This window comes from Calidris pugnax, unplaced genomic scaffold (genome assembly GCF_001431845.1).
Source record: "Calidris pugnax isolate Ruff unplaced genomic scaffold, ASM143184v1 scaffold182, whole genome shotgun sequence".
NCBI classification, from domain to species: Eukaryota; Metazoa; Chordata; class Aves; order Charadriiformes; family Scolopacidae; genus Calidris; species Calidris pugnax.
Genome location: NW_015090968.1, coordinates 1276249 through 1302569, shown reverse-complemented (window position 1 = coordinate 1302569; position 26321 = coordinate 1276249). Strand labels below are relative to the sequence as shown.

At 40.9% G+C, this 26321-nt stretch overlaps 1 protein-coding gene across 1 annotated transcript; it reads left to right on the top strand.

Annotated features, from left to right (window-relative positions):
- Nucleotides 1-26093, top strand: IMPAD1 (inositol monophosphatase domain containing 1). The gene is made up of 6 exons (XM_014952653.1): nucleotides 1-552; nucleotides 13914-14073; nucleotides 14983-15078; nucleotides 16909-17070; nucleotides 20496-23917; nucleotides 23951-26093. The coding sequence occupies exons 1-5, from the start codon at nucleotides 163-165 to the stop codon at nucleotides 20765-20767; spliced, it is 1080 nt and encodes a 359-aa protein (XP_014808139.1). The 5' UTR covers nucleotides 1-162; the 3' UTR covers nucleotides 20768-23917; nucleotides 23951-26093.
- Nucleotides 26094-26321: the final 228 nt, after the last annotated feature.

The window sequence follows — 26321 nt, the reverse complement described above, 5'->3', positions numbered from 1 at the left end:
CGCCTGCCCGCTGAGGAGCGTGGAGCCGGGCCGGTCCCGCCACCGCAGCACCCAGAGGCAGCGGAGCGCCCCGGCGGCGCCATGGGGTTGTGGTGAGCGCTCCGGTACCGCTGCCCGCCCGCCCCGCCGTGCCTCACATACACCCCCCTTCCCTCCGCGGCCATGGCCCCCATGGGGATCCGCCTCTCGCCGCTCGGCATGGCCGTGTTCTGCCTGCTAGGGCTGGGCGTCCTCTACCACCTCTACTCCGGCTTCCTAGCCGGCCGCTTCGCTTTCTTCATGCTGAGCGAACCGGCGGCGGCCGGCGGGCCCGAATCCCCCCGCGGCTCCGCGCCCGCCGGCGCCGTGGATCTGAGGGAGCTGCTGGCCGTCTCCGTGCTGGCCGCCGTCAGGGGCGGGCAGGAGGTGAAGCGGGTGCGGGAGGGCAACGTCCTCAACGCCAAGGCCAAGGGGAAGACGCGGGAGGGGGCGGAGGAGCAGCTGACGAGCGGCGACCTCCTCTCCAACCGCAGGATGTTCTACCTGCTGAAGGGCGCTTTCCCCGCCGTGCAGGTGGGTGCCGCCATCCCTCCTCCCCGTGGGTTGGGGGACCGGGGCCGGGGCCGGGCGCTCTCCTCCCCCGGTGTAAGCTCCAGCCGTTACCGGGCCGCATAACGTTCGCCCCGGGGCCAACCGCCGCGGCTCGGCCGTTTGTGTGTGTGTGTGTGTGTGTGTGGTGGTGGTGGGGGGGGGTGTGCTCCGTTTCGCAACCGCCGGCGGGAAATACTGCCCTTATTCTGCTTTTTTGTTATTTTGGGGTTTTTTTTCTGTGTTTGTTTTCTCTCCTCCCTCCCTTCGCTGATCCTGTGGCGGTGCCCCCCTCAGGGTTGTTTGCCTGTTGGCAAAGGTTTGTTGGGGTGGCGGGGGAAGGAGCTTGGATGGTGGGGGAGCGGAGCCCCATCCCGGGTGAAACCCGGCCTTAGAAATAACTCGGGTGTGAGAGGAGGTGAAGGGGTGCGGGGAAAAACCCACCACATAGTCTAATCGTTGTGGATTATGTGCTCTCTGGTTGAGGGTAAAGGTAATCCTCATAGCGCCGGTTCCACGCAAATTTATGGTGCTGTTGTTGTCTTACTGGTCCTTCCTTCCCCACCTCAAGTTACAGGGAGAGTCGGGAATGAGGAGAAGGGATTGAGAAGGCAAGGTTTAGGAAGGGAGCGTTAGGATAGCTTGAGTTTGTAGCTCTTGGTGGCTGCGGGACGGCAGATAAGCTGAGGGCTGTGTCACGCTGTGGATCGCCGCTGCCGACGTGGGCAAAGTGAGTTTTCTCCTCTTTCAGAGGTGTACGCCCCTCCCTGCTCTCGCTCCCTTCCGAAATCTGGCTCTAGCACTTCAGGTTGGACTCAAGCTAGAACTGTCCTCCAAAGCTTTTCGGGTTTTGTTGGCTTCGTTTCTGCTTTGGCTTTTAGTAAATGGGAACTTCTCTGCATTCATTGGTCTTAAATTCCTTAGCTTTTTACAGTTGTTTGAAAAGAATAGAAAACCCGAAGTCTGGATTTCAAAGGTGATGGTTGCGTGCTCTCCCTGGACAGGTTGAGAGAGAAAGCAGCATAGTTCAGTTTATTTTTTGGTCAAGTTTAGTTACTATTCAATGAGCTTTCAGTGGCTGTTTCCAAAGTTCCTCAGGGTGGTGCGTAGTGTTGGTTTGTGGGGTTTTGTTTGGGGTTGTGTGTTTTTTTTTTTTTCCCTATAAGCATTGTAAAGAACCCATTGAATATGAAATCTAAAGGAAACATAGGGTTCTTCAATATTTGAAGTGAATTTGATACGTGATTGACCTTTCTCTGCAGAAAGATTATGGAGGTTGTGTTCTAAAGGTTGCTGGGTTTGTTTGTCAATGGCAGGCCCTGTGTGTTAAAGGAGGAAAAGGTATTGTCCCCTGTTCTCTTATGCTATTCAGTGTCCTTGTGGGGTCCTTCTGTGTGGACTCTGCTCCGGTGCCTGGGGTGTCCTCTTGGAGGGCATTAAACTTTGAATATCTACTTTTAAAAAAACTTCAGTACTCATTTTTATTTTCCTTACAGTTGACTTGTGCTGCTCGTCTTCAAAAATAGGTGGTACTTTCTAACGTGCAGATGTGCTCTCGAACACAATATGAAGCTAAAAATGTGTCTGTAAATCTGTGGAACTGGAAAAACTCAAACATACGTCTTTTTTTTTCCTCTTTCTTTTCTTTTTCTCCCTTTCCCACCCCCCTTAGATTGTTTGACAGATCCTTCAGCTAATACAGAGTCATTCAGACTCTTCCTAGACACCCTCAGCGCTCAAACTCAATCAATCTGACAGATCAGCTCTGGGATATTTAGTATTCTGAGTACATGATCTGGATAATAACAGCTGATCTCCTGCGGCATTTAAAAAATACCCCCAAAGCTGTGCATACTGATAAGACATGCTGTCTCTTAAAGTCTATACTACGATGAAGATGAATTTGTAAACATTCGTCCAAACCAAAATAAAAACTTTGGTTTACTATATACACGTGGCACGCTTCTCGGGTGTGAAGACAAGGTCTCATCTGAAATCTGCAAATCCTTCACACGTGCCTTCAGCACAACACATCTTAAACTGCTGCTGTTTCATCGAACAGTTCTGCTGCCATTTTGGTGTGAATATGAGGATTAGAGAGGATTTCCCGAGACACCTTTCATGTGAGGCAGTATAAAACTGAATCTTGTAAGGAGCATCATAATTTGTAGCCTTACCCCTGTGGACAGAGTGAGACTCCAGAATAAAAAAAATTGCTGAAGTCAAATAAAACCTATCTTTGCTTGTTGTTAGAGAAGATGCTACTAAGAAAAGCTTTCAAACAAAACCTGAAAGAATTCCAAGAGTAAACTTATGCAAAATGTTGATTTACTGTTCCTGTGGGACCTGCTCTGGGTGGACCTGCTCTGGCAGGGGGTTGGACTGGATGATCTCCAGAGGTCCCTTCCAACCCCATATCATTCTGTGATCATGGAGTCCTTGAGCCCACCTGGGGTACCTCAGCATTTAAATTGGTGTCAAATGCTGCAGCCGGGGGGGGAAAAATCCAACAAACCCGCACAAAAGCTGGGTGCCAGAATATGCCTATAATGCCAAGGAAATGATCCATTAATTATCCTGTAAGAATAGCTATGGCTTTCTAATGTTTAAAAATAACCAGGGGACCTGGGGTACCTCAGCATTTAAATTGGTGTCAAATGCTGCAGCCGGGGGGGGAAAAATCCAACAAACCCGCACAAAAGCTGGGTGCCAGAATATGCCTATAATGCCAAGGAAATGATCCATTAATTATCCTGTAAGAATAGCTATGGCTTTCTAATGTTTAAAAATAACCAGGGGGAGAAGTCATTTGACTTGAAATAAACTGAGGCCAGGGAGCAGCCGTGGATCCCCTGTATTGTGCTGTGGGATGTAATAAGGGGAAGCAAGTTAATGGTCTGTCTGAAGCAGACCTTCTCTTAAGGTGTGATTATTAAGAGAAGGTGGAAGAGTTGGGCTTCTCACTTGCAGAAGCTGAAATCAAGGGAGAAGTCATTTGACTTGAAATAAACTGAAGCCAGGGAGCAGCTGTGGATTCCCTGTATTGTGCTGCGGGATGTAATAAGGGGAAGCACGTTAAGGGTCTGTCTGAAGCAGACCTTCTCTTAAGGTGTGATTATTAAGAGAAGGTGGAAGAGTTGGGCTTCTCACTTGCAGAAGCTGAAATCAACCTGGAAAGAGTCTTACAATCCTGACAGTAGTGATTTATAAAAAAAACTTTTTAAATCTGAGCAGAGGAAGAGTGGGGGGGAGGGGAACCCAAACCCATAGAAAATGTTTTGCCTTTGTTCTTTTAAGCGAAGGCATTGTCTCTACAGAGGAACTCCACTGCTTACATCACCTGCTCTATTTGCTAGAAATAGATGCATTTGCATCAGTCCTCACAGTTAGGTTAGGTAAGACCAAAGAGGAGCAGATCAATTCTGTTTTTTCACTGTGTAGTAGGTTGAATGTATTGAGCATTGATGTTGTATCCCTCAGAAACAGGCATGAGAGAGAAATATCTGACTTTCCGCTTCCTCTCTTATCTAACTCAGGTGTTACCTGGTGTTGTCTGATGGCATGTCAACATACAGCAAGGAATGTTTGCATGCATCTTCTATAAAGTGTGTTTGTGCAGTTGGTTTCAAAATACATTTAATGGTAGAATTTGTGCAGTGGTTTCTCTTCATAAAGTCAACAACTCTAGTTCCAGGCTTGAGTTGTTTACTGCTCCTGCGCTACTAGTGTCTTGTCCTCATCTATATGTTTGTCATGCTGAGAACTAATTAAAGCTCTGATCCAGCTATAATCATCCCCTCTGCTTCTTTTCATTTTGATTTATGTCATTTATCTTTTCTGTGTTACTTCACTGCTTTCCTGATTGGCGCTCCGTGCAGCCCCACTTACTCCTTGTGCTGGCACCGTGGTGGTGTGATGAGAAGGACTGGATGGGAATCAGGTGAAGGGATTAAGGAGATGCTCAAGCCAGCCCTGCTGCTGGGAGGAGATGGGACTGGCAGGCAGTCCAATCCAGTTAGAGACTGGCCAGAAACACTAGTATGTTCTGCCCAGAAGAGCTTCTCTGCAGAGATGTTCTCGTGATACTGGGGCTTCAGCAGCGTGAGCTGCTAAAAGAGCTTCTCTGTCAGCACCACACATCAGGATCTTCCATTTGTCTAACACTGCTTGTCCAGGGGTCAGTGTCAGGAGTTTGGTATCTGAATGTATCCAAGGTAAAAACATAAAATAAAGATGATTCAGGAATACCCTGGGCCAATTAACGTTATGTCCCTACCAACAGGCTGTGTCAGCACATCTGAAGGAGCAGCCCAACTTGCTCACAAAGGTAGGAGTGATTGACAGAGGAAGATATGTTCCTTAAACCGGCTTTGTGGCCAAAGTCCCTTGCTCCTCCAACTATGAAAAAGCTAATTCTAAAGTGACCAAACAATTTTTGCTATTTTACTTCTGCACTATACTGGCATTATTTTCACAGGCTGCAGACTTCAGTCTTATTTGCGAGAGTGAATTCTCCCCTTTACTTTCCTTTTCAGCTGTTTAGGCTTATTTTTGACCAGTGCATTGATTTATGTTCTATAGTTGCACCAGGTATGTCTTGTTTTCTAGTGTAAAAACTGAGTAGAGAAACATCCTTTGCTGTTTCTTTTTAATTATTATTATTTTATCGTGACTGATGGAAATGAAGTCTCCCTCTGTCCCAGTCTTTCTCTTCAAAAATCTTTTTATTGGTCTTGCCACCGCCCCAAACCCAGGGGTTCTTCTGTCTCTTCCCCAGTTAAGACAGATAATAAATACCTCATTTCAAGTTTGTGCATGATAGTGCTGGTATCGGGCACCAGTGTTTGAAATGGAAATTCAAGAACACGTCAGATTTACTTTTGATGAGATTTTCTTCTAAATTAATTTTTTTTTTTTTTTTTTTTTCAATCAAGCTACCTGAAGCACTTTCTAGGTTTAAGTCTGCTGTTTACAGGCAGGTTTAAATAGTATGATAGTGCCAACTATCATACTTAAAAAACTGGAATTTCACCTGAGATGGCAAGCTCTGCATCTGATACTGATTCTGTGGGAAAGACAGATATGTTAAAGAGTAGGTTTAAGAAACAAAATACTACTTAGGCTTCAGAAAGATTTCAGTGCTTTGCTGAATAATTTCAGTAATTTGTTTGTCTCCTCATGTTGTGAGAATGGCATCTTCAGGTCTTAAGGTTTTTAACAAAATCAACCTTTTTCTGACCTGGATGATTTTAGCAATTCCCAACAGGTTTCCAAGCAAGGCAAGAAATGTGAATGTTAATCTGAAATCACAGTAGTAGGTGCTGTCTGGAAATACATCTCTTAACATGGGTTTTAGTTGATGCTTGCTGACTTACGCTGGCTCTCTCTACACAAAAAGAAGTTAAAGCCTGTAACGTTATGGTAATGAGTTCTGCAATTATCTTTTCGGATGTAATTACAGGTAGTTCATTTGGCTTGTGTGTATACTGAGGGTGTTTAATCTGTCAGCTGTGCATCTGGAGATTTGAGTTTCTTAGTAGCATAGGCACTCACAGCGAAAGTTTACTTGGTGTTATTTGTTGCATTGATAGGTTTCTAACGTGGCCTTATTTGGATGTTTTCTTAAAATGAAAAGTAGTGTTGCAACTCTTGTGACAAGCTTGTCATTTCTTTCTCTTTGCTAGACTTGCAGCCATATAGATCTGTAACAGAGAATTTTGCCATCTACTGAAATGATGAGTGAGCTAATGAGCGAGTGACTTTATTACTTTTACTGGTTTAAAATGACATTTGTTTCTGTAGATTACTAGTGGAAACTGTGGATTCTGTGATCCATGCTGATTCCCTCTGTTGCATTTTCATTGTTTTCACCAAATTCTATTCGTCATAAGTCAGTAGAAGCAGAATTTTAACCTGATAAGTCTTTACCATTTATGAAAATGTATTTGTTTCATTCTGCTTCCTGCTGAGTTAATGACTAAAGCCATGTAACGAATTTTGATAAGCACTAATCAAGCTATTTGACATTCAGGCTTGTCCATATTCTTCTTCCCACATCCTGTTATCTTGTTTCTGCATGAAGTGGGTCTTGTCATTAAAATAAACGAAGATGTAGTTCATGGTAGAGGAAAACTTCTGTCTGTCTGGGCTTCCATGCCTTGAAAAATTCGTGCCACCTCTGTTTTGTTGCATTATTATAGAAGTATTTATTGTTTAAATTACAACATGAGACCAGTGGGTTTTATACCTTTTATTATTTTATATATTAGTATATTTTTTTATACCTTGCACATATATATACAAAAATACTTTATATTTTTATCATATTTAATTGTCTTTTAACAAGATATTTATTTAGAGACCCATGTGATTCAGCAAGACCCTTTCTATCCTTTCATAACAAAATCTACCCTGCTAAAACTCTTTGTGAATTGAACCCTAGGAAGAGGAACCTTTTTGAAAGACACGAAGATGATCACCTGTAAAAGCTCATTTTTCCCTTGTAATGGGTTGTGGTAATCTCAGAAGAAAAAGAACCCTGTCAAAAAGAAGCAGCTGGCTTTAAAGATGTCAGTGTATTGAATATAATCAGAATTTTTTACTCTGCTGGCAAGGCTACTATTCAAATTGTTTAAAGCTTAAAGGCATTTTAAGCTTTAAAAATGAAGTGATAATTTGATTTCCGAGTTTGCATTCTTTTCAGTGTCAATTAACATAAGCTTTCAGGAGGCAACTTTCGTTCATAGTGAAAATTGCTACCCTCTGTCCCCAAATTCAAAAGTTGGAGGGGGTGGGATCAGGAATGGTCCTGGCTACAGGTGAGCTAACTCTTGGTGTGAATGCGAGTCCTTCCTCCTGTAGCAGGTTCTGGAGCCCTGTTTTGTAACCACAGTAAGTTAGGTGCTTTCCTCAGTTATTGGAAATACAGTGCTTTGCCCCCGCCTCTTCATGTCCTGGAGAGTGTTCTCCTGTTGTGCATATTTATATGTCCTGACTTGTTGAGTGGGTGTTTATGTTCAGAGGTTTTGGCATCCCATTCCTTCACACAATTTGGGTATGTACAGATGCTGTGAGAAGATGAGACAGCTTTCACCTCTGATACATTTAAAGGAAAAAAAACAGAGAAGCTGAGAAAATGGGAGGTAGAACAGTGGGACTTGTAGTGCAGTGGGTTTAAGGGCACTCAGCTCTTCAGAGCAGTGGTTGGAGGGGCAAGGTGTGAGGCTTCATGTGTTAGCAGGGAAAGCCCAAAGGCTGCTGCTTGAACTGCTCTCCCCTGAGTTGCAACATCTCAGAAGTACAATTAAATAACAACAAATCAAATACCGCCCTGTGCAGCCACGTAGTACATCAGTGAGCCCTTCAAGGCTTGTAGTTGTGGGTGTCCTCTTACTGGTTGCTCTGGACGTTAGTCTAGAAGGTGCATATAGAGATAAAGTATCTTCTGCTGTCCCCGAGGAACATCTGTGAGTTGGCCAGTAGGAAACTCTCAGAATCGTTGTTGGTTTATTGTTTGTAATGCAACATCTCAGAAGTACAATTAAATAACAACAAATCAAATACCGCCCTGTGCAGCCACGTAGTACATCAGTGAGCCCTTCAAGGCTTGTAGTTGTGGGTGTCCTCTTACTGGTTGCTCTGGACATTAGTCTAGAAGGTGCATATAGAGATAAAATATCTTCCGCTGTCCCCGAGGAACATCTGTGAGTTGGCAAGTAGGAAACTCTCAGAATCGTTGTTGGTTTATTGTTTGTAAATGTTTGCATTTACTTATTTACTTCTGTCTCTGTCACATGAATACAGGTGGAGAAGTTAAGTGTCAGTCTTGGGTATGGGTAATGCTTACCTTGGGTGGTCACTGATGAAGTGGCTGTGTATGTCATGCAGAGTTAGTGCCCTAACAAAACAGAAAGCGAAGTCAAACATCTGTTAATGTTTTACTAACGTTCCCGTATGTACGCTATTTTGTCTGGGCCTCCAGGCTTTTCGTTTTCATGGTCTGATTCAATGGTTAAGTCTATTGATTCAAATCATAGGAAATGTTTGCATTTACTTATTTACTTCTGTCCCTCCATGTCTGTCACATGAATACAGGTGGAGAAGTTAAGTGTCAGTCTTGGGTATGGGTAATGCTTACCTTGGGTGGTCACTGATGAAGTGGCTGTGTATGTCATGCAGAGTTAGTGCCCTAACAAAACAGAAAGCGAAGTCAAACATCTGTTAATGTTTTACTAACGTTCCCGTATGTACGCTATTTTGTCTGGGCCTCCAGGCTTTTCGTTTTCATGGTCTGATTCAATGGTTAAGTCTATTGATTCAAATCATAGGATGGTTTGGGTTGGAGGGGACCTTTAAAGGTCATCTAGTCCAACTCGGATGGATAAAGGTGTGGGGAAGTTGGGGTGGTAATAAATTTAAATAAAATTTGTATATTACCAAACACTTTCTAAGAAAAGCATTGCATTTTCATGTTCTGATGTTTATTCAGAAAAAATCAGTTATGTATTTGAACAGAAACTTCTGTTTATTTTAAGTATTTTGAGTTTAATTCATCTTTAATGTCTGAATTCAAAGACAAAACTACAGCTGTGTCCTACTCTTTCAAGCCATGAAAAAGCCTGAGTTTGTTCACCTCGCCACAGACAGCTAGCTGGTGTTCAAGTGGGTTTGTTGGGTGGTGGGCTGCCACAAAGACGTGGCGAAGTGCTGGTAGGGAGTAGTCCAGCACAGGACAACAAGCCACTGTGAGGTTCCCTGAAGTCTTTACATGGTTGGGACTGTTGGCTGTTTGTTCAGAGCACTGCGTTTATCCACACGGGTTTGTAGCACGCTTCTGAGTTGCTTCACGTGTCCCTGAGCAGTTCTATATTCCAATCACCAACATGCCAGAGGAGAAGTGTTTTCTGGGCAATGGGTTTCTGAAGGCTGGGAACACTTGGATGTTTCAGAAGGTACACCATGTACTGGTCCTAATGTTGCTGTTGGACCTCTGCTGCTGGCGGTTTCTGTGAGCAGCATCCCTCATCCGTTACAGGATTCCTGCACCTTGGACTTGTTTTGAAGAGTTTCTGTGCTGGTGAGATGTTTCCAGACTGCCTCTTTATGAAATTTTTTGGTTGACAACTTTTTTGGTTTCAGCAGTAGTCCCTTCACAATTTACATGTATTTTATTAAATCTCTGTGTTTGATGAAGTGCTTCTTTGTGAGGAGGGAGTTCCCTTCAAGCATAACTGGAGAAGATGGCTTAAGTGTAGTTAAACTTGGTGTTGGTGGGCAGCTTACAGAACTTCCTGAGGCAGGCTTTTACAGCCTACTGCTGTTAGGTGGCTAGCCCCAAATAGCTATTTATTTCTGTCTTCTACTTGCTTTCTCAAGTTCTTGTGTGATGGCTTGCTATCTGAATCTGAAAGGGAAAGGGATAAAACAGGGCTTGCTAGACTGGGGGTGGCAATGTTTGAGGAACATGGTGCTAGCAGGGTCCTTTGGTCTGCCGTCTCAGTGGAGGCTGGGGATGTATATGCAAAGTTATGCATGTGATTGCAAGCATGCAAACTTTATAATTATTTACACTAATGTAGTTTAATTCACTCGGTGTCTTGGTGGATCAACCTATTATCTGAAACTTTTGCCATTGTGATTGTCTTTCTACCATAGTGTCGTGGTTTAACCCTAGCTGGCAACCAGGACCATGCAGGCATTGACTCACACCATTACCTCAACAGGATAGGGAGAAGAGGAAGAAAAAGGAGGAAAAATACTTGTGGGTTGAGATAAATACAGTTGAATAGCACAGTAAAGGAAGAGAAAATAATAATGGTAAAAGAATTCACAAAATAAAGTGATGCAATGCAATCACTCACCACCCGATGATTGCCCAGCCTGCCCCAAGCAGTGATCATGGATCCCTGCCCAGTGGCCAACCCCCATTTATATACTGAACATGACGTCTAAGGTATGGAATATTCCTTTGGCCAGCTTGTCCTGTCCATAATCTCTCTCAGGTTCTATGGGAAGCTGAAAAAGTCCTTGACTTGATATAATCAAGTGGAGTACTGTGTCAAGCTTTGGAGTCCTCAACACAGGAAGGACATGGATCCATTGGAACGGGTCCAGTGGAGGGCCACAAAGATGATCAGAGGGATGGAGCCACCTCCCCTGTGAGGACAGGCTGAGAGAGCTGGGGTTGTCCAGCCTGGAGAAGAGAAGGCTCCAGGGAGACCTTATAGCGGCCTTTCAACATCTGAAGGGACCCTACAGGAGAGATGGGGAGGGACTCTGTGTCAGGGAAAGGAGTGGCAGGACAAGGGGTAATGGTTTTAAATTGGAAGAGGGGAGATTTAGATTAGATACTAGAAACAAATTCTTTCCTGTGAGAGTGGTGAGGCACTGGAACAAGTTTCCCAGGAAAGCTGTGGCTGCCCCATCCCTGGAGGGGTTCAAGGCCAGGCTGGATGGGGCTTTGAGCAACCTGGTCTGGTGGGAGGTGTCCCTGCCCATGGCAGGGGGTTGGAACTCGATGATCTTTAAGGTCCCTTCCAACCCAAACCATTCTATGATTAATTAGCATCAACTAAAACAATATGTTATCAACATTATTGTCATACTATATATATCCAAAACACAGCAGCTACTCCAGGATGCATAGCTGGTCCCCGTTTCCGAGTAAAGACTCAGGAATACAGTCAACTACGTATCCATATCACTACAGAAAAGCTTGAAATGTTAGGTCATGGCCTCTGGAGGCTTCCAGCAAATGACAATGACAAGTAGGAATGGAACATCATATTAACACAAAGGCATGTTTTTAATGTAGCTTCCTAGCAACAAATAAATTTAATAACTGCATGTAGCGTAATGGCTATAAATTTCTACTTGGAGTATGACTTGTAGAGTATTTGGTCAGCGCTACAGAGTAGATGGTCATATGAATGGAAAAACTTAATGACCTGGTCGATTTCTTTGATTTATTTATTTATTTCCTACAGGTGGCTCTGCAGTGTCATCACTATTACCTTTTTTCCCCTGTTTCCTGGCAGATTAATCACGGCTGTTGAGAGGCTCCTCACAGGCGTTATAAACGCTGCAGCCTCATGGCCACTGCTAGAAAGTTTGAACTAGCAGGAGGTCTTTCTCTGAAAACAATACCTTTCAGATAGTTTCAGTCTTTTAACTTTAGTGTACTGCAACAACAGGTTTAACAAGTTATTATTCCTTTTGAGGATTGGTTGCAACCCTTTAACTTTTTGGAGGCCCCTTCCTTCTGTTGAGGAAATGTGTTCTTAACGGTGGTGCGTAATATGCTGTAGTGGAACTTAAACTGCCTGGGGGCTGTGTTGAGGCTGCCAAGTCTGTGGAACTAGTCATCTTGACTTTGCAGGACTGTTTTCCTTAGGGGAAAACACAATCGTCAGGTTTATTGTACAGTGACAGATGTTTAATTTGTAAATGTCACGGCAACTTCAAGGGCGCTGTGTTTGGCGTACAATGGTTTTACATGAGAAGACAGCTATGATGTATGGCTGGAGTTGCTGCAATTCTGCCTGCTTACTTTTTTTGAATTCTCTTGGAGAAGATGGCCCTTAACCCTTTGATAATGATCTGTTAGAGTTGAGGTGTGTGATGTCTTGATGCGAATTATGTAAAAATCTTGCTGATACTAAGTCTGTAACATTCAATCATAGTCTGATTGTTTCTTTATTTTCATTGCCTTTCAATGTCACTTGCCTACATCTGTAATAACAGGTGGGTTTAGTCAGGGGGGGTTTATCTGCTCTAGCAGTCAGATATCAGAATTGGAGCTCGCAGCCTCAACTCTATCTGCAGCAAGTAAAGGGAAATGGGTGGTTCTAGGCTGTAGACACATTGCATCCCATGTGGACCTGCTATTTTGCCTTGACTGGACATCAGCTAGTCCATTTGGCATCCCTTTAGAATTATATTAGAGAAAGCCACCTTTAACGTTAGTAAGAATTAAAAAAAAGCTCGTGTTCCTCATATTCCAAAATGTGCTAAAAGTCCAAATCGGTTACACTCAACTTCAGACACGTAACTGACACATCTAAGCCATAAGGATCATCCTACTGAGTAATTAGTGAAGTGATGCATTTCCGAAGGGTTCACATAGGCTGAAGCTTGAAAGTTGCACGTGCAATGATTTCCTTTTTATTGGCAGAAGGAGCATAGAAATGGTAGTCTACTGATGTAACTGTATTGTAACTAAAAGTAAATGGGATTAATTTCACAGAATCACAGAATGATATGGAAAGGACCTCTGGAAATCTTCTAGTCCAACTTCATATACGTTCCTGTTAGCACTACTTATGTCCAGTCGCGTTACAACACTCCGATAAACCGTGTTTGCAGTGGTCATAAGCTGCTCTGGATGGGTTAAGGCAGATTGATGTATATTTCCCCAGGTTATGTGCTGGTTTGTAACATGAGAATAATTACGTACGTGTTCTATGCTAACTTCATCTCCTGTGATCCAACAATACCTTGCTGCTGCAGTTGCAATGACATTGTATTGGGTTTTGCAGAACATTCTTCTATCCAACGGATTGGGACTGTGCCCCACTACTGGAGCAAACTGTTCAGCATGCTGAAATGCCCTCTGGTCCAGAATAAATTCATTAAGCTAGGCAGCAAGTGATAATAGACTTAAGTGTGACCTTTGACTGCTGCTTATAAATGTTCTTCATGGGCCTTGTTAGGTCCTTAGCCCAACCTATCCTAAAGACAGACATAGAATATTACTAACTTGTTTATAAAATAACATACATCTGGTAGTTTTATAATGGTTACGTTGTGCTGAGCTGCTTAAATTGCTTGCTGTAACTCAGTGCCAGAAGCAGGAATATATACCAGGGTTCCTACTCCCTCAAGTCATACCACAGGCTGCAAAGTGGTTGTTGATAAAATACCTGTACATTTCAATCTGCATCCACTGATCTGTATAAATGGAATATTAGACCCCTACTATCTCTCCGTACCGCATGATTCTCCCAAGTCAAATGTTCTGCTTTGAAGCAACTACGTTTAGCTTTTGATTTAAAAAAAAAAACACCTTTGACTTGTACTGTGAGAGCGTTCAGTAGCAAGAGCTGCAGCCAAAGAAACAGCATCTGGCTGTGGTATGGGTCGCAGTAAAAATTCTGGATTGTTGTTTTCCACTGTTTGTCGCATGACAGTAATAGCTTGTAAGTTGCTGAAAAATTACCAATTCACACAGTTCTAGCTGGGAGTGAACATGGGGAAAGAAAAGATAACTTGACAAACCTGTAATTTTCCCCAAGTCCCACAGCTACCATGTCTGATAAGTTAATGCAACTACTTTTATTGTCTTACAGATAAACTCTGAAGAGCGTGTTGATACAGCTGATCAGGAGACAATCCCTTGGGATCGCAGTATTCCTGAAGACATAAAACAAAAAATACAGCCTAAAGAGGTTCCAGCAGAAAGTGTTACTGTCTGGATCGATCCGTTAGATGCTACACAAGAATACACAGGTAGCTGATTCTTGTTGACAAATCATGTGTGTAATTCTGGTGTCTGCCTTTTAAACTGGAGACAAAATAGTAAGTATTTAAAATGGCATCTCTTGTTAAAGTGTGTTACGTCAAAGCTTGCGTGATTTAATTGCACAAAGTGCATAATGAAATCTCTATCAGAGCGCATCATTTACTTTTACATATACTAACCCTGAAATTACTTTGATATTCTTGCCACTAAATAATTGCTAAAATAAATGGTAACTGTCCTTTATGAATTCTGCTGGAGTTACACATTTATTTCAGTTATTACTGTGGCAACACTAATTATCTCAGAATATTTGTTGTTTGTTTATTTAAAGGGAATACTAAGTGAATTTCCTATTGAACTTGATACAAAAAAAATCGTTTTTCAAAAAAGCATGCATAATTCAACCTTCCCTATTTTCAAATGTTTTAAGATGTCACATGAGCAGTTCAAGGCAATGTAACTACAATTCTTGCTGATAAATACTGCAGAACAAACAGAAAAATAGAGGTTATTTTGTGAATGTTCCATTGATACAGTCACCTTTTCAGGTGAATATTCTTTGGGATTTGAATTATCAGCCTTGAATCAATAGGAGGTGGGACAGAGAAAGGAGAATATGGGGCAACAAATTTCCCTGAAAATACATACTGCGAAAGATGAGTAATCTATATTCCTACCAGATCCAGCTTCAACAGGAAAAATTGCTGAAAAAAATGAAAAGTCTTTAAAGTCTTGAAAACCTCAAGGTTATTTGAAGATACAACAAAGTTCTACAGTAAGAGGCAGAATATAGACTAGTCTTAAAAGCACAACATTTTTATAATGTCGGGTCTGCTTTCTTTTTATGTTCTTGGCATCTGGCTGTAAACTGGTTCACTTTCTGGTTTTGCCCACAGAGGATCTTCGACAGTACGTCACGACAATGGTTTGTGTGGCTGTAAATGGGAAACCAGTAATAGGAGTGATACACAAGCCCTTCTCGTCATATACAGGTACCTTCATGCCTTCGTGTATTTCCAGCATCTTCAGTCACAGTGTTAATTAAAATTTGATGTTTGAGAGAACATCTGTATGTATGAATGAGAAAATAGTACCTGGGGCAAAAGAGCACTGAAGCAGACCTCAGAATTAGAGCTGCAGATGTGTTCTGTTCTATAAAACCACAAAGGAAAATGCTGCCCTTGTTTAACATAAAAAATGATGCGTTTAAACCAAACTAACTGAAAATATGCTTTAAAATTAAGACCACTTCAATCAATGTTTATAGCACACCAAAGAAAGTGAAACCTACACGTTCTGACCAGTCTTATATGTGCTGTTAGTCACTAGTAGAAGGGTACTTTACTCATTCAGGAGAAGAACTTAGGTCCATGATATTATACCCAGGAGCTGGTGTTTATTCAGTGTGAATAACAAAGGTAGATTAAAGATCTTAATGGCAACTGTTTGTATGTAACAGGCAAGATTGTGTAGCATGTCCTTATTGACTCTCTGACATGCTTTTAATGGTACAACTAATTAATTCTTTAGTATTAATGATATATCAGTGAGGATGGCTGAAAATTTGGCAATATATATCCACTTTTGAAAGCTTCAAAGCAGTTTTAGCATTCAAGTCTTACATATTTGAAACCAGAATTTCTGTTCTTATTTTCCCTTAGGCAATACTGACATCTAGAGTTGTGAAGTTATGCAGTAGCTCTGGCACAGAAACTAAGACTGAATAAATATATTTTTTATTTGTTCTCTTTTTTGCTTATTGAACACTCGATACTTTGTGCTGTTTTTAAATATGAACTTAATTTCTAGTCATTTAAGTATATGCCATATTCCAATATGCTTTAAGAATCTTGGGGTATTTTGGAACGTATTTTTCTGAGTATCAACATCCATCTGAAGAAATATTTTTATTTTTTTTAGTGCTGTAAATTTGAGAATTTGTCTTCCTTTATAATAGTAAAGTGTGAAATGTTCAGACGTGGCATCAGATGAGATGCAATGAATTCTGTCATTCCAAGTGAAGAGTGATCATTTGCCAAGCTGGAAATATCAATGTGTTGTGAGTAGGATTGTTCCTAATACTGCTGTGCAAATACAAAGCAATAAGGGCAGTAAGCATTGTTATTACTCATAATTCAGCCTGTTGCCATACAGTCTGGCCCTCTACTGAGATGAAATTGCTGGTTAGTCTGCTAAGTAAATGTCAAATTAATGGTTAGGGGATGCCACCTACCAAGCTTGGCTTTGAACCTCTTGATGAAACAAGTGGGAGGTTGTGTATTCTAAATCCTCCGAAACACACCATCACAAGTTTTCCTTAGTGTTACCATCCTCCTGAGCCATTTCCTTCCTTAGCGTTACTATCCTTCTGAACAAAATGACTCAATATTATTTTTGCTATCTGCTTTGAAGGGTTATGGGGGCTCTTGTTCTTATAAAAATGTTATTTGAGGAAATATTGGTTCTATTTCTGACTCGGAGCCATCCTTTTAACTTCTGGTGGCTTTTCAATCACAGGTTCTAGATATTACTATTTGGGTTTTTTCCCTCTTACTCTGTTTTTTTGGAAGTATGGCACAAGAATAGTCAGGCATGGGGTAATGCCATATGCACAAAAGTGTGTGTGTTGGGAGGACTGTTTCTGTTTGCTTGTGTGCACATGTGGGCATGCACCCCTTTCTTCTGTCACCTCTTTTACAGTAGGGAGGGGAAATTAAGTCAGAGGCATCAACTCCATTATCTCGGATAAGTACCGTTTTATCTTTACACTTAACAGAGGTTGCCTTTTGTAAATCTTAGCAGAATTTGTGTTTCTGTTGTAGCCTGGGCAATGGTGGATGGTGGGTCAAACGTAAAGGCTCGTTCCTCCTACAATGAGAAAACTCCACGGATTATCGTATCCCGCTCCCACGCAGGAAAAGTGGAGCAGGTTGCGCGGCAGACGTTTGGAAATAAGACTGTGATAATCCCCGCTGGTGGAGCAGGTTTGGTTCCTTAAGCACCCTCTTCATTTTATTGCTTCTGAATGATTTAATAGGATAGCTGTTATTAGAAAAAAATAATGTAATTGTGGCATCTTCTGTTTTTCCTCTTACCTTTTGTTTTTCACACCTCTAAAAGCAAGCATTTGACAATTGGCACACTTCTACATATAGAAAACTACATGCAAACTTAGTTCAGGCTTCAGGCTATTCACAAGTTAGTATTAATGTTAATAACCAGTAGTGATGTTGTGGTCCTTTCATTGAACACACTGCTGTGCATTCACTGATGGCACCAAAAAGGGTGTGACCAGATATAGAATCATGGAAGCAAATGTGTTCATTGTTAGTTAACTAGTAGGACATTTAATTAAACAGTGTTTTAAGAAAAAGCCATTAAAGCTTGATTCTTTTTCTTCCATTTATGTCCAAAGAGAAAACTAGCATCACTAAAGTCCATTTTTGTTTACCTCATATGCAGTCCAAGGAGGTTTTAGCTTTCTTTTTGTAACCTGACACAATATCCTTGTGTGTGTTACTGACAGAATGCAAATATGGGAGGTACTAGTGGGAAGCAATAGCTGTTTTAAAGTCTTAGAAAAGCCATGCAAAATTTGAATTTTACAGAAATATATCTTTCTGGGCCTTTAATATGGAAGGTTAGAGCTCCCTTACAGATTGTTTAGTCAAGAAGATCTTGCATAGGCTCTTGACAATGAATCTAAACGAGTTTTCTTACGATAAAGGAAGTGAAAGTGTAACTGATTATAGTAGATCTTCTCCAGGGCCTGACTATCAGAAGACAAAGAAAGGAACGATTTAATGGAGCAAGGATATTGATTGAACAGTTGAAAAAATTGAAAAAATTCCATGAGAAAAAGAATACTGTTTTGAGGAATGACTTTGTACTGCATAATGTATGATAAAGGGGAATGCCCTGGGCTGAATTGCTTTATTAGAGTGGTCTATGCATCTTCCTTCTATTGTAATAAAAAGTGTGAGGGGGGGAAAAAAAAGGCAGACTCCAGCATAATACAGAGATTGAGAAATAAGTGAGTGAAAGGAAGAGCAAAACTATATTCAAGTTTCTGGTCCTGTTCTTCTTATGTCTTTCCACATAAGCGGGTGTAGCATATTCATAAAGGCTGTCTGAAAATGTGTCCCAAATACCCAAGGCTTTAAATGGGGTGCAGTGGAGAAATCTTGCACGTGTGTCTGGGGAGGTGGGATGTTCCTTTCCAAATTTTCTCTACAGGTCAGAGGGCAGACAAAGTTTACTAGTGCCTCTGCCATTATACCGGATGGCATGATGTAATTAATGACATCACTTTTGTAAATCTTGCATGTGCGTAAATCTACTTATTAGTAGACTTATCCTTTGTTGAGGAATAGGAAAATTTGGTTTAACTTTTTTTTTTCTACTTCTGCTCATCTCTTGTTCTTATAAAAATGTTATTTGAGGAAATATTGGTTCTATTTCTGACTCGGAGCCATCCTTTTAACTTCTGGTGGCTTTTCAATCACAGGTTCTAGATATTACTATTTGGGTTTTTTCCCTCTTACTCTGTTTTTTTGGAAGTATGGCACAAGAATAGTCAGGCATGGGGTAATGCCATATGCACAAAAGTGTGTGTGTTGGGAGGACTGTTTCTGTTTGCTTGTGTGCACATGTGGGCATGCACCCCTTTCTTCTGTCACCTCTTTTACAGTAGGGAGGGGAAATTAAGTCAGAGGCATCAACTCCATTATCTCGGATAAGTACCGTTTTATCTTTACACTTAACAGAGGTTGCCTTTTGTAAATCTTAGCAGAATTTGTGTTTCTGTTGTAGCCTGGGCAATGGTGGATGGTGGGTCAAACGTAAAGGCTCGTTCCTCCTACAATGAGAAAACTCCACGGATTATCGTATCCCGCTCCCACGCAGGAAAAGTGGAGCAGGTTGCGCGGCAGACGTTTGGAAATAAGACTGTGATAATCCCCGCTGGTGGAGCAGGTTTGGTTCCTTAAGCACCCTCTTCATTTTATTGCTTCTGAATGATTTAATAGGATAGCTGTTATTAGAAAAAAATAATGTAATTGTGGCATCTTCTGTTTTTCCTCTTACCTTTTGTTTTTCACACCTCTAAAAGCAAGCATTTGACAATTGGCACACTTCTACATATAGAAAACTACATGCAAACTTAGTTCAGGCTTCAGGCTATTCACAAGTTAGTATTAATGTTAATAACCAGTAGTGATGTTGTGGTCCTTTCATTGAACACACTGCTGTGCATTCACTGATGGCACCAAAAAGGGTGTGACCAGATATAGAATCATGGAAGCAAATGTGTTCATTGTTAGTTAACTAGTAGGACATTTAATTAAACAGTGTTTTAAGAAAAAGCCATTAAAGCTTGATTCTTTTTCTTCCATTTATGTCCAAAGAGAAAACTAGCATCACTCACTAAAGTCCATTTTTGTTTACCTCATATGCAGTCCAAAGAGGTTTTAGCTTTCTTTTTGTAACCTGACACAATATCCTTGTGTGTGTTACTGACAGAATGCAAATATGGGAGGTACTAGTGGGAAGCAATAGCTGTTTTAAAGTCTTAGAAAAGCCATGCAAAATTTGAATTTTACAGAAATATATCTTTCTGGGCCTTTAATATGGAAGGTTAGAGCTCCCTTACAGATTGTTTAGTCAAGAAGATCTTGCATAGGCTCTTGACAATGAATCTAAACGAGTTTTCTTACGATAAAGGAAGTGAAAGTGTAACTGATTATAGTAGATCTTCTCCAGGGCCTGACTATAAGAAGACAAAGAAAGGAACGATTTAATGGAGCAAGGATATTGATTGAACAGTTGAAAAAATTGAAAAAATTCCATGAGAAAAAGAATACTGTTTTGAGGAATGACTTTGTACTGCATAATGTATGATAAAGGGGAATGCCCTGGGCTGAATTGCTTTATTAGAGTGGTCTATGCATCTTCCTTCTATTGTAATAAAAAGTGTGAGGGGGGGAAAAAAAAGGCAGACTCCAGCATAATACAGAGATTGAGAAATAAGTGAGTGAAAGGAAGAGCAAAACTATATTCAAGTTTCTGGTCCTGTTCTTCTTATGTCTTTCCACATAAGCGGGTGTAGCATATTCATAAAGGCTGTCTGAAAATGTGTCCCAAATACCCAAGGCTTTAAATGGGGTGCAGTGGAGAAATCTTGCACGTGTGTCTGGGGAGGTGGGATGTTCCTTTCCAAATTTTCTCTACAGGTCAGAGGGCAGACAAAGTTTACTAGTGCCTCTGCCATTATACCGGATGGCATGATGTAATTAATGACATCACTTTTGTAAATCTTGCATGTGCGTAAATCTACTTATTAGTAGACTTATCCTTTGTTGAGGAATAGGAAAATTTGGTTTAACTTTTTTTTTCTACTTACTTCTTCTAGGTTATAAAGTGTTGGCCCTCCTTGATGTGGCTGAAAAGAATCAAGAAGAAGCTGATGTGTATATCCATGTCACCTACATTAAGAAGTGGGACATATGTGCTGGAAATGCAGTGTTGAGAGCATTGGGTGGCCATATGACTACTCTGACTGGTGAAGAAATTAGTTACACTGGCTCAGATGGCAATGAGGGAGGACTTATAGCCAGTATCAACATGAACCATAAAGCACTAATTGAAAAACTTCCAGATCTGGAAAAAACATCACACAAATAAACTTGACTGATGGAGAAGTACAAGTTGTGCTTTTGTAGCCTCCAAATGCTCTGTCTGAAGAGCAGGTGTGAAAACCTGCTGGGAAAGATGCACAGCAAAGCAGTTTGGTGTGGGTTTGGGGACTGTAATCATGCATTGGGTTTCTTCAGTGGTGGTATTTGCAAAAGAATAAAATAAGAATAATAACAATCAGAAGTAGGAAGGGGACTGACTGCCTCACATCTCAGTTTCCATGTTTGTTTTTTTTCAGACTGTTTTCATGCAGTTCTTATACTCAAGGTGCATACACAGTATATATTTGTGAACATAGGTGAACTAAAGAAAAATCCAAATTGATTCATAAAATATCTTAAGTAGTTCTCATGGGAATTTCTTGGCACCTGTTGCATCTTGTTACTGTAGTTGTAGCAACTCCATAATTAATTGGGTAGAAAAAAAGGTTGATTTGTATAGGCATCTGATAACTGTAAACAATTTAGCAGGAAACACGACTTTATGTTCTGTATCCCCTGAACAGAAAGCACAGGAAGGTTGACACGAATTTATATGCAGCAACACTTTATCTTAGACAGTGTGGCACTCCTCCTTGTTTTTAAGAGGGGTAAAAAAAGGAATGTTCTGTACTATTTTGACTTTTTTCCTGAAGATGTAAACCAGTTTAGTTCAGATGGGTTGTGAATATCCGTGTTTTATTAATCACTGTAATTATTTCCATATACCTTTTTAAAAGAAGGCAACGTTTCCTTGTATAGTTTTTAACAGTTACTTCCTGTCCTTGATTTCTGCGTACAGTGTTAAAGATGCATGCTGGATTTTCCTCTGATGTAGGACTTGTTCATCATTTGGTGTTTGTGCCTATAGAAGCAGCCTTTTCCTTCAGTACCTCTTTTTTGTGGGTTTGCTTGCTTCCATGGGGTAGAGTCACATGGAATGAGTTTAACAGAAATAGTAAATTGATTGTTTGGTTCCATTTACAACACGAGATTACAAACCAGCAATTTTTCTACAAGCCCAGAAATAACTTTCTATCTTTTTAGGTTAAGGCGTGTTCTTTTCTGCAGAAAGGTCTTGAGCCATCCCAAAAAGCTTGTGGTTACTTGGTGTGTGGAAATCTACCTAGAGAGAGACCATTTGAACTTGAATCTTTTCAAATAAGTTGGAAGAACATGTGGCACTTGAAGTAAAACAATGCAAAACTCTACTGAAAAATATTCTTTGTCAGTCCAATATACACAGAACAGAACGCAGGCCCTTTGATATCAAATGATGATTTGTTGCATCTCTTAAATATGGGGACTTCTATCTGCAAAAATGTAATAATCTGTGGTGTTGTTCTTTGCACCCCTCTGAAGGGTTTCAGAAGGTTTAAATGTACCTGTTATTTGAATTATCAGTAGATAGCCTTCCCATCTGTCCTCAAGAAAGCTAAAATTCTTATTTAATACAGATGTTTTCTGTTCAAAGTTTATTCAGTACAAGCTTAGGCTGTTTAAATCAAATTCTTAGTTATTTTCATTTTTAACTTCTTTCATCATACTGCCATTCTGATTAAGAGGAGGTTTTTCTCCTCATATCAGTAGTGGAGCATGTCTAGATACCTCTTGCCTTCTAGCTAATATTCACATTTCCAAAAGACCCTCCTCAGATGTTGCACAACTACAGGTACAGACTTCTGTTTTGCAAACTTACTGGCAAAGTAGACTGAAGCTTAGTCCTACTAGCTTTTTGGTATGGGTAGGGTTTTTTTAGATACTGTTTTTCCAAAATTGACGGTATTGCTGCTGTTTTGAAAATACCTTTTACACGTGTAGATAATACACAAAGCAACTTCCAATTTTTAATTTTAATAAACTACTACCTGCTGTGTCAAAAAAGCGAATATGCCCTTTTTAAAAAGGGGCTGATCTATTTTGAAAGACTTCTTGAGCTTCCAAACCTCAGTAAAGAGTAAAAAACCAGATGTTTATCAAGGCTTTAGTAATATTTTACAAGACTGCAGCTTTTTTTCCTCCAGGCTGATCTAAGTTACTTAAAGCCTAATAAAAAAGCAGCTATTTTCTTTATTAGTTAAAAGACAGATTAAAATTCAAATATGAGAAATAGCCATAGTTAGCCTGGTATAAAACCCTAATTGTGTCACAGAAGTTGAATGCACAATATTTATATAGAAAATTGATACCAAGTCTGTGGCAGGTTATGGTTTTAGATTCAGGTTGAAATCATATGTAAATTTACCTTGTGGAAACATGACTGCTTTTATTTTGGGTACAGTTCTATCACTTCCTCTTGTAAGCTGTGATCAGACTTAGCTTCTGTGTGAGAAATGAAAGATAAGATAATGTTGCATATCGTGCAAGGGGTTACTTGCATCTTAGTTGAAGGTGTAGAGCAGTAAGCAGAAGTATTTGCCTAAATTATTTCTCTTTAGGAAGGTAAGGTACAAAGAACTCCAGCCCTCCTTTCCTTCATCCTATGTGCTGGCTAAAATACCTGCTCTTCCAGTAGGAAGACGTGCTTGTTTAGACCCCTTTAAATCCTAGATTGCTTTGTTGCAATTTGACTATGTTTACGCTCCATTCTAAAACATCTTGCTATTCTGGCTCCAGTGCTTGTTTGGTCTCAGCTGCCTGGATGGGACTTTAGGCTTATGCCCGGAGTGGCAGGAAATCATACCGTACTCGTGTCTCACTGCTGGGCTAGAACACCCTTCTTTACATTCTAGCCTTTTCCACATAAAACACTCCTACCATTTTTAGGGATGCTACTTAAAACAATTGCACGGTGTAGGTAGTTCCTACAAAAGTATGTCTTTGCATATTTTTTTTTAAAGTTTTTAGAACAGTATCATTCTTGCTCCAAACAAGGGAAATAGGAGAATATATTGTTTTAGAGTTAGTTTTCCAACAGTGGATTTTTGGTTCGAGTGGCTTTTATGATTAAGATAATTGCAAGGGAAATTATTCTAAAGCCATCTGATCTGTATTTTCTCTTTTTCATCCTGCTAAACAGTGGATGGTAGCATAGGTGGTACCTAGTGCTGTACCAAGAGTCCTAACTTGCATTCCTTGAATGAATGTTTCCTGAATAAATGGACACAGAAATAAAAGGGTTGAATATTGCTACAGGTTTTGATTTTAACATATTTGCCAGGTGTTTACAGGTGGGTTTATGTGTGGACGCCAGGTGTTTACAGGTGGGTTTATGTGTGGGTTTATGTTCTGATTTACAGAGTGCATATTAATGATGAAAATAACCAAGATGGCTTACTCAAATGGTGAATTAACCATATAGGTGAGGCTGAGTGGTCATCTAGTGATGTTTCACATGCTTGGTTTTACAGTCATTTGAGTGAACAGATTTTCTAATTGTCTTCAGGTGTGAGAGGTTTTGTTTTTTCTTTTAAATAGATGGTGGTTGGAGGTCAAGAGGTGTATGGGGGAGTCAGCACTGGCGTTTCTCTCTGCTTTTTTTTGTTTACAAACAGATGTACCCCAATGTCTCTGTAGCATCCTCTTACCTGTTGGAGTTGTACAACAGCTGTGCAATGCTACATGCTCCTGGTTTAACAATGTAAATCCAGGAGGTTGTGCTCCCCAAGAACAGGGCAATGAGGAGTGACTGAGTCTTGTGCTGGATCTCTTCTGTGTTATGCCAGCTGGGGTTGGCTGCTTTGTCTTGTGGATGTGGATCCATTGCAGTTCCTCTGATGGCAGAATTGCTTTTGTAGGCTTCTGTCTCCCCAGTTACACCCAGTCCCTTCGTGGATCTGTTTTTACAGTAAACTGGAGACGTGGAGAGGAAAGAAGCAGATGGCTGTGCTGGAAAAGTTGTAGCAGAGGAAACTTACTTCCATTTCTTGATTTACATTACATTGATAGTTTCATTTCTGTTTCCTTCAGGGGTTAGATAACCAGACAGTTAAGTTTTAATGGACCACTGATAAATGCCTGTGTGATTTTTAAGCCCAGGCAGGATGAAGGTGGGGGAGATGGCCTCTAAGGAAGGAGAGCCTGGATGGATGGTTCCCTCTCAGGCCATTTGTGCTTTTTTCGATGCTTTGTTGTAGCGAGTTAGGTTCTTTCACACAATTACAGATTTCATTTTGCCAAATTATCATTCATAGTCTGTCTTCTGACCTGCTATCCTCAGTGACAAATCTGTCCTATATCCAATTCACTGTAATGTAGCTTGCTGAGACAAGACTGTGGTAACTCTGAGAGGACTCAAAGACTGTTTGACCTGAACCACACCTTCTGTACTTTTATAATGAAGTGCTGACACCTGCTGCCAGTGTCTTCCCACCTCACAACCAGCTTGTGCCACTCATGGGTCATATTGAGAAGCTGTTGAAGCCTTATACGTTGTGTTTTTCAGGTGCCACATCAGCTCTTTCAGCTCATCTCAGAGATGTTCAGAAGTCCTTGTCCGGTTTCCTTCTGAGACTCCCCCTGGAGACACTTTTCCTCTTTGCTGTTCCTCATCTTCCTGTTCCTACCTGATCTTTGCTCCTTTCTTAGTCCACGTGGACAAGGTAAATGAGGATCAGAGGTGGAAATGGTCCCAGAACGAGAGCACCACAGTAGCAAACTATAGGGTTTATCCTTAAGCTGTTAATGTTTGGGGTCAAGGTCAAAGGCCCGCACTGATCCTACCAAAAGTGTGATAGATGCCAACAAAATAAAGGCATCTTGAGGAGAGGTTCATGTGATTGGTGGTACTGAACATGCAGAAAAGATGCAAAGTAAAGAGTAAGGAGAGATTAAACTATTATAAAAAGGAGAAGGAAACAGCTTCTCAGTGTCATGTTACAAGCGTTTGGTATTTCTGTTCCTCAGGGTGCAGAGCTTCATTGCTAACCAAAGAGGCTCCACTGGCCCTCTGTGAAAGACCTGATTTTGTTGAAGTCAGTAGCAGCGTTCCCACTGAATTCAGTGAGCAGAAGCAAGCCAGATTAAACACGAACAGTAAATGAAGCGAAGTTCTGCAGAGCTCAGCTTCTGCCAACAGAGCAAACAACCTGGGCTGTGTTAAAACTCAGCTTCAGTCTACATTACTAGAGAACTCTGAAACATCATCCCAAGGTCTCAAGGTTCTTTCAGGGTTTGTTTGGTTTTTTTTCATTGTCTACAGGTGATAGAGCCCATTTTCAGATAAAAATGTCTTCAGCTCCAATTGTTCCTTGTCTGTAATTCACATTTCTTTTTTTTCTCCCCAAAGGACCAACATCAGTCTGGGATTTTTCCTTGTCCCACCAAATTGTATTAGCATTTTCCAGTTCTGTGCCAAATTGAAATAACAAATTCTATAAATAAACTCTCTGAAAATACTGGTCTGTGAGGGTGTTTTCCTAGATCTTGTCTTTCTGATGGATATTTATTATTTCATTGTGCAGCAGATACTTTTATTCTATTTTCTGGTAATGCATGTCAGGCTGCTTCAGCTGTGCTATGTCCACTGTGTGTGCATGACTTTCTGCCTGAGGGTTTATAATTATTGTCAGGTCCAGCTACGTTAATGATAAATGTAATCCAAGACCTCCTTTGGCTTTGCTTTC

What these genes read in the sequence shown, in the direction of transcription:
- IMPAD1 (XM_014952653.1), top strand. Translation starts at nt 163, where the DNA reads ATGGCCCCCATGGGGATCCGCCTCTCGCCGCTCGGCATGGCCGTGTTC. An exon ending in GCGCTTTCCCCGCCGTGCAG is followed by an intron (nt 553 to 13,913) that starts GTGGGTGCCGCC and finishes ATTGTCTTACAG; the next exon opens with ATAAACTCTGAAGAGCGTGT. An exon ending in TGCTACACAAGAATACACAG is followed by an intron (nt 14,074 to 14,982) that starts GTAGCTGATTCT and finishes TTTTGCCCACAG; the next exon opens with AGGATCTTCGACAGTACGTC.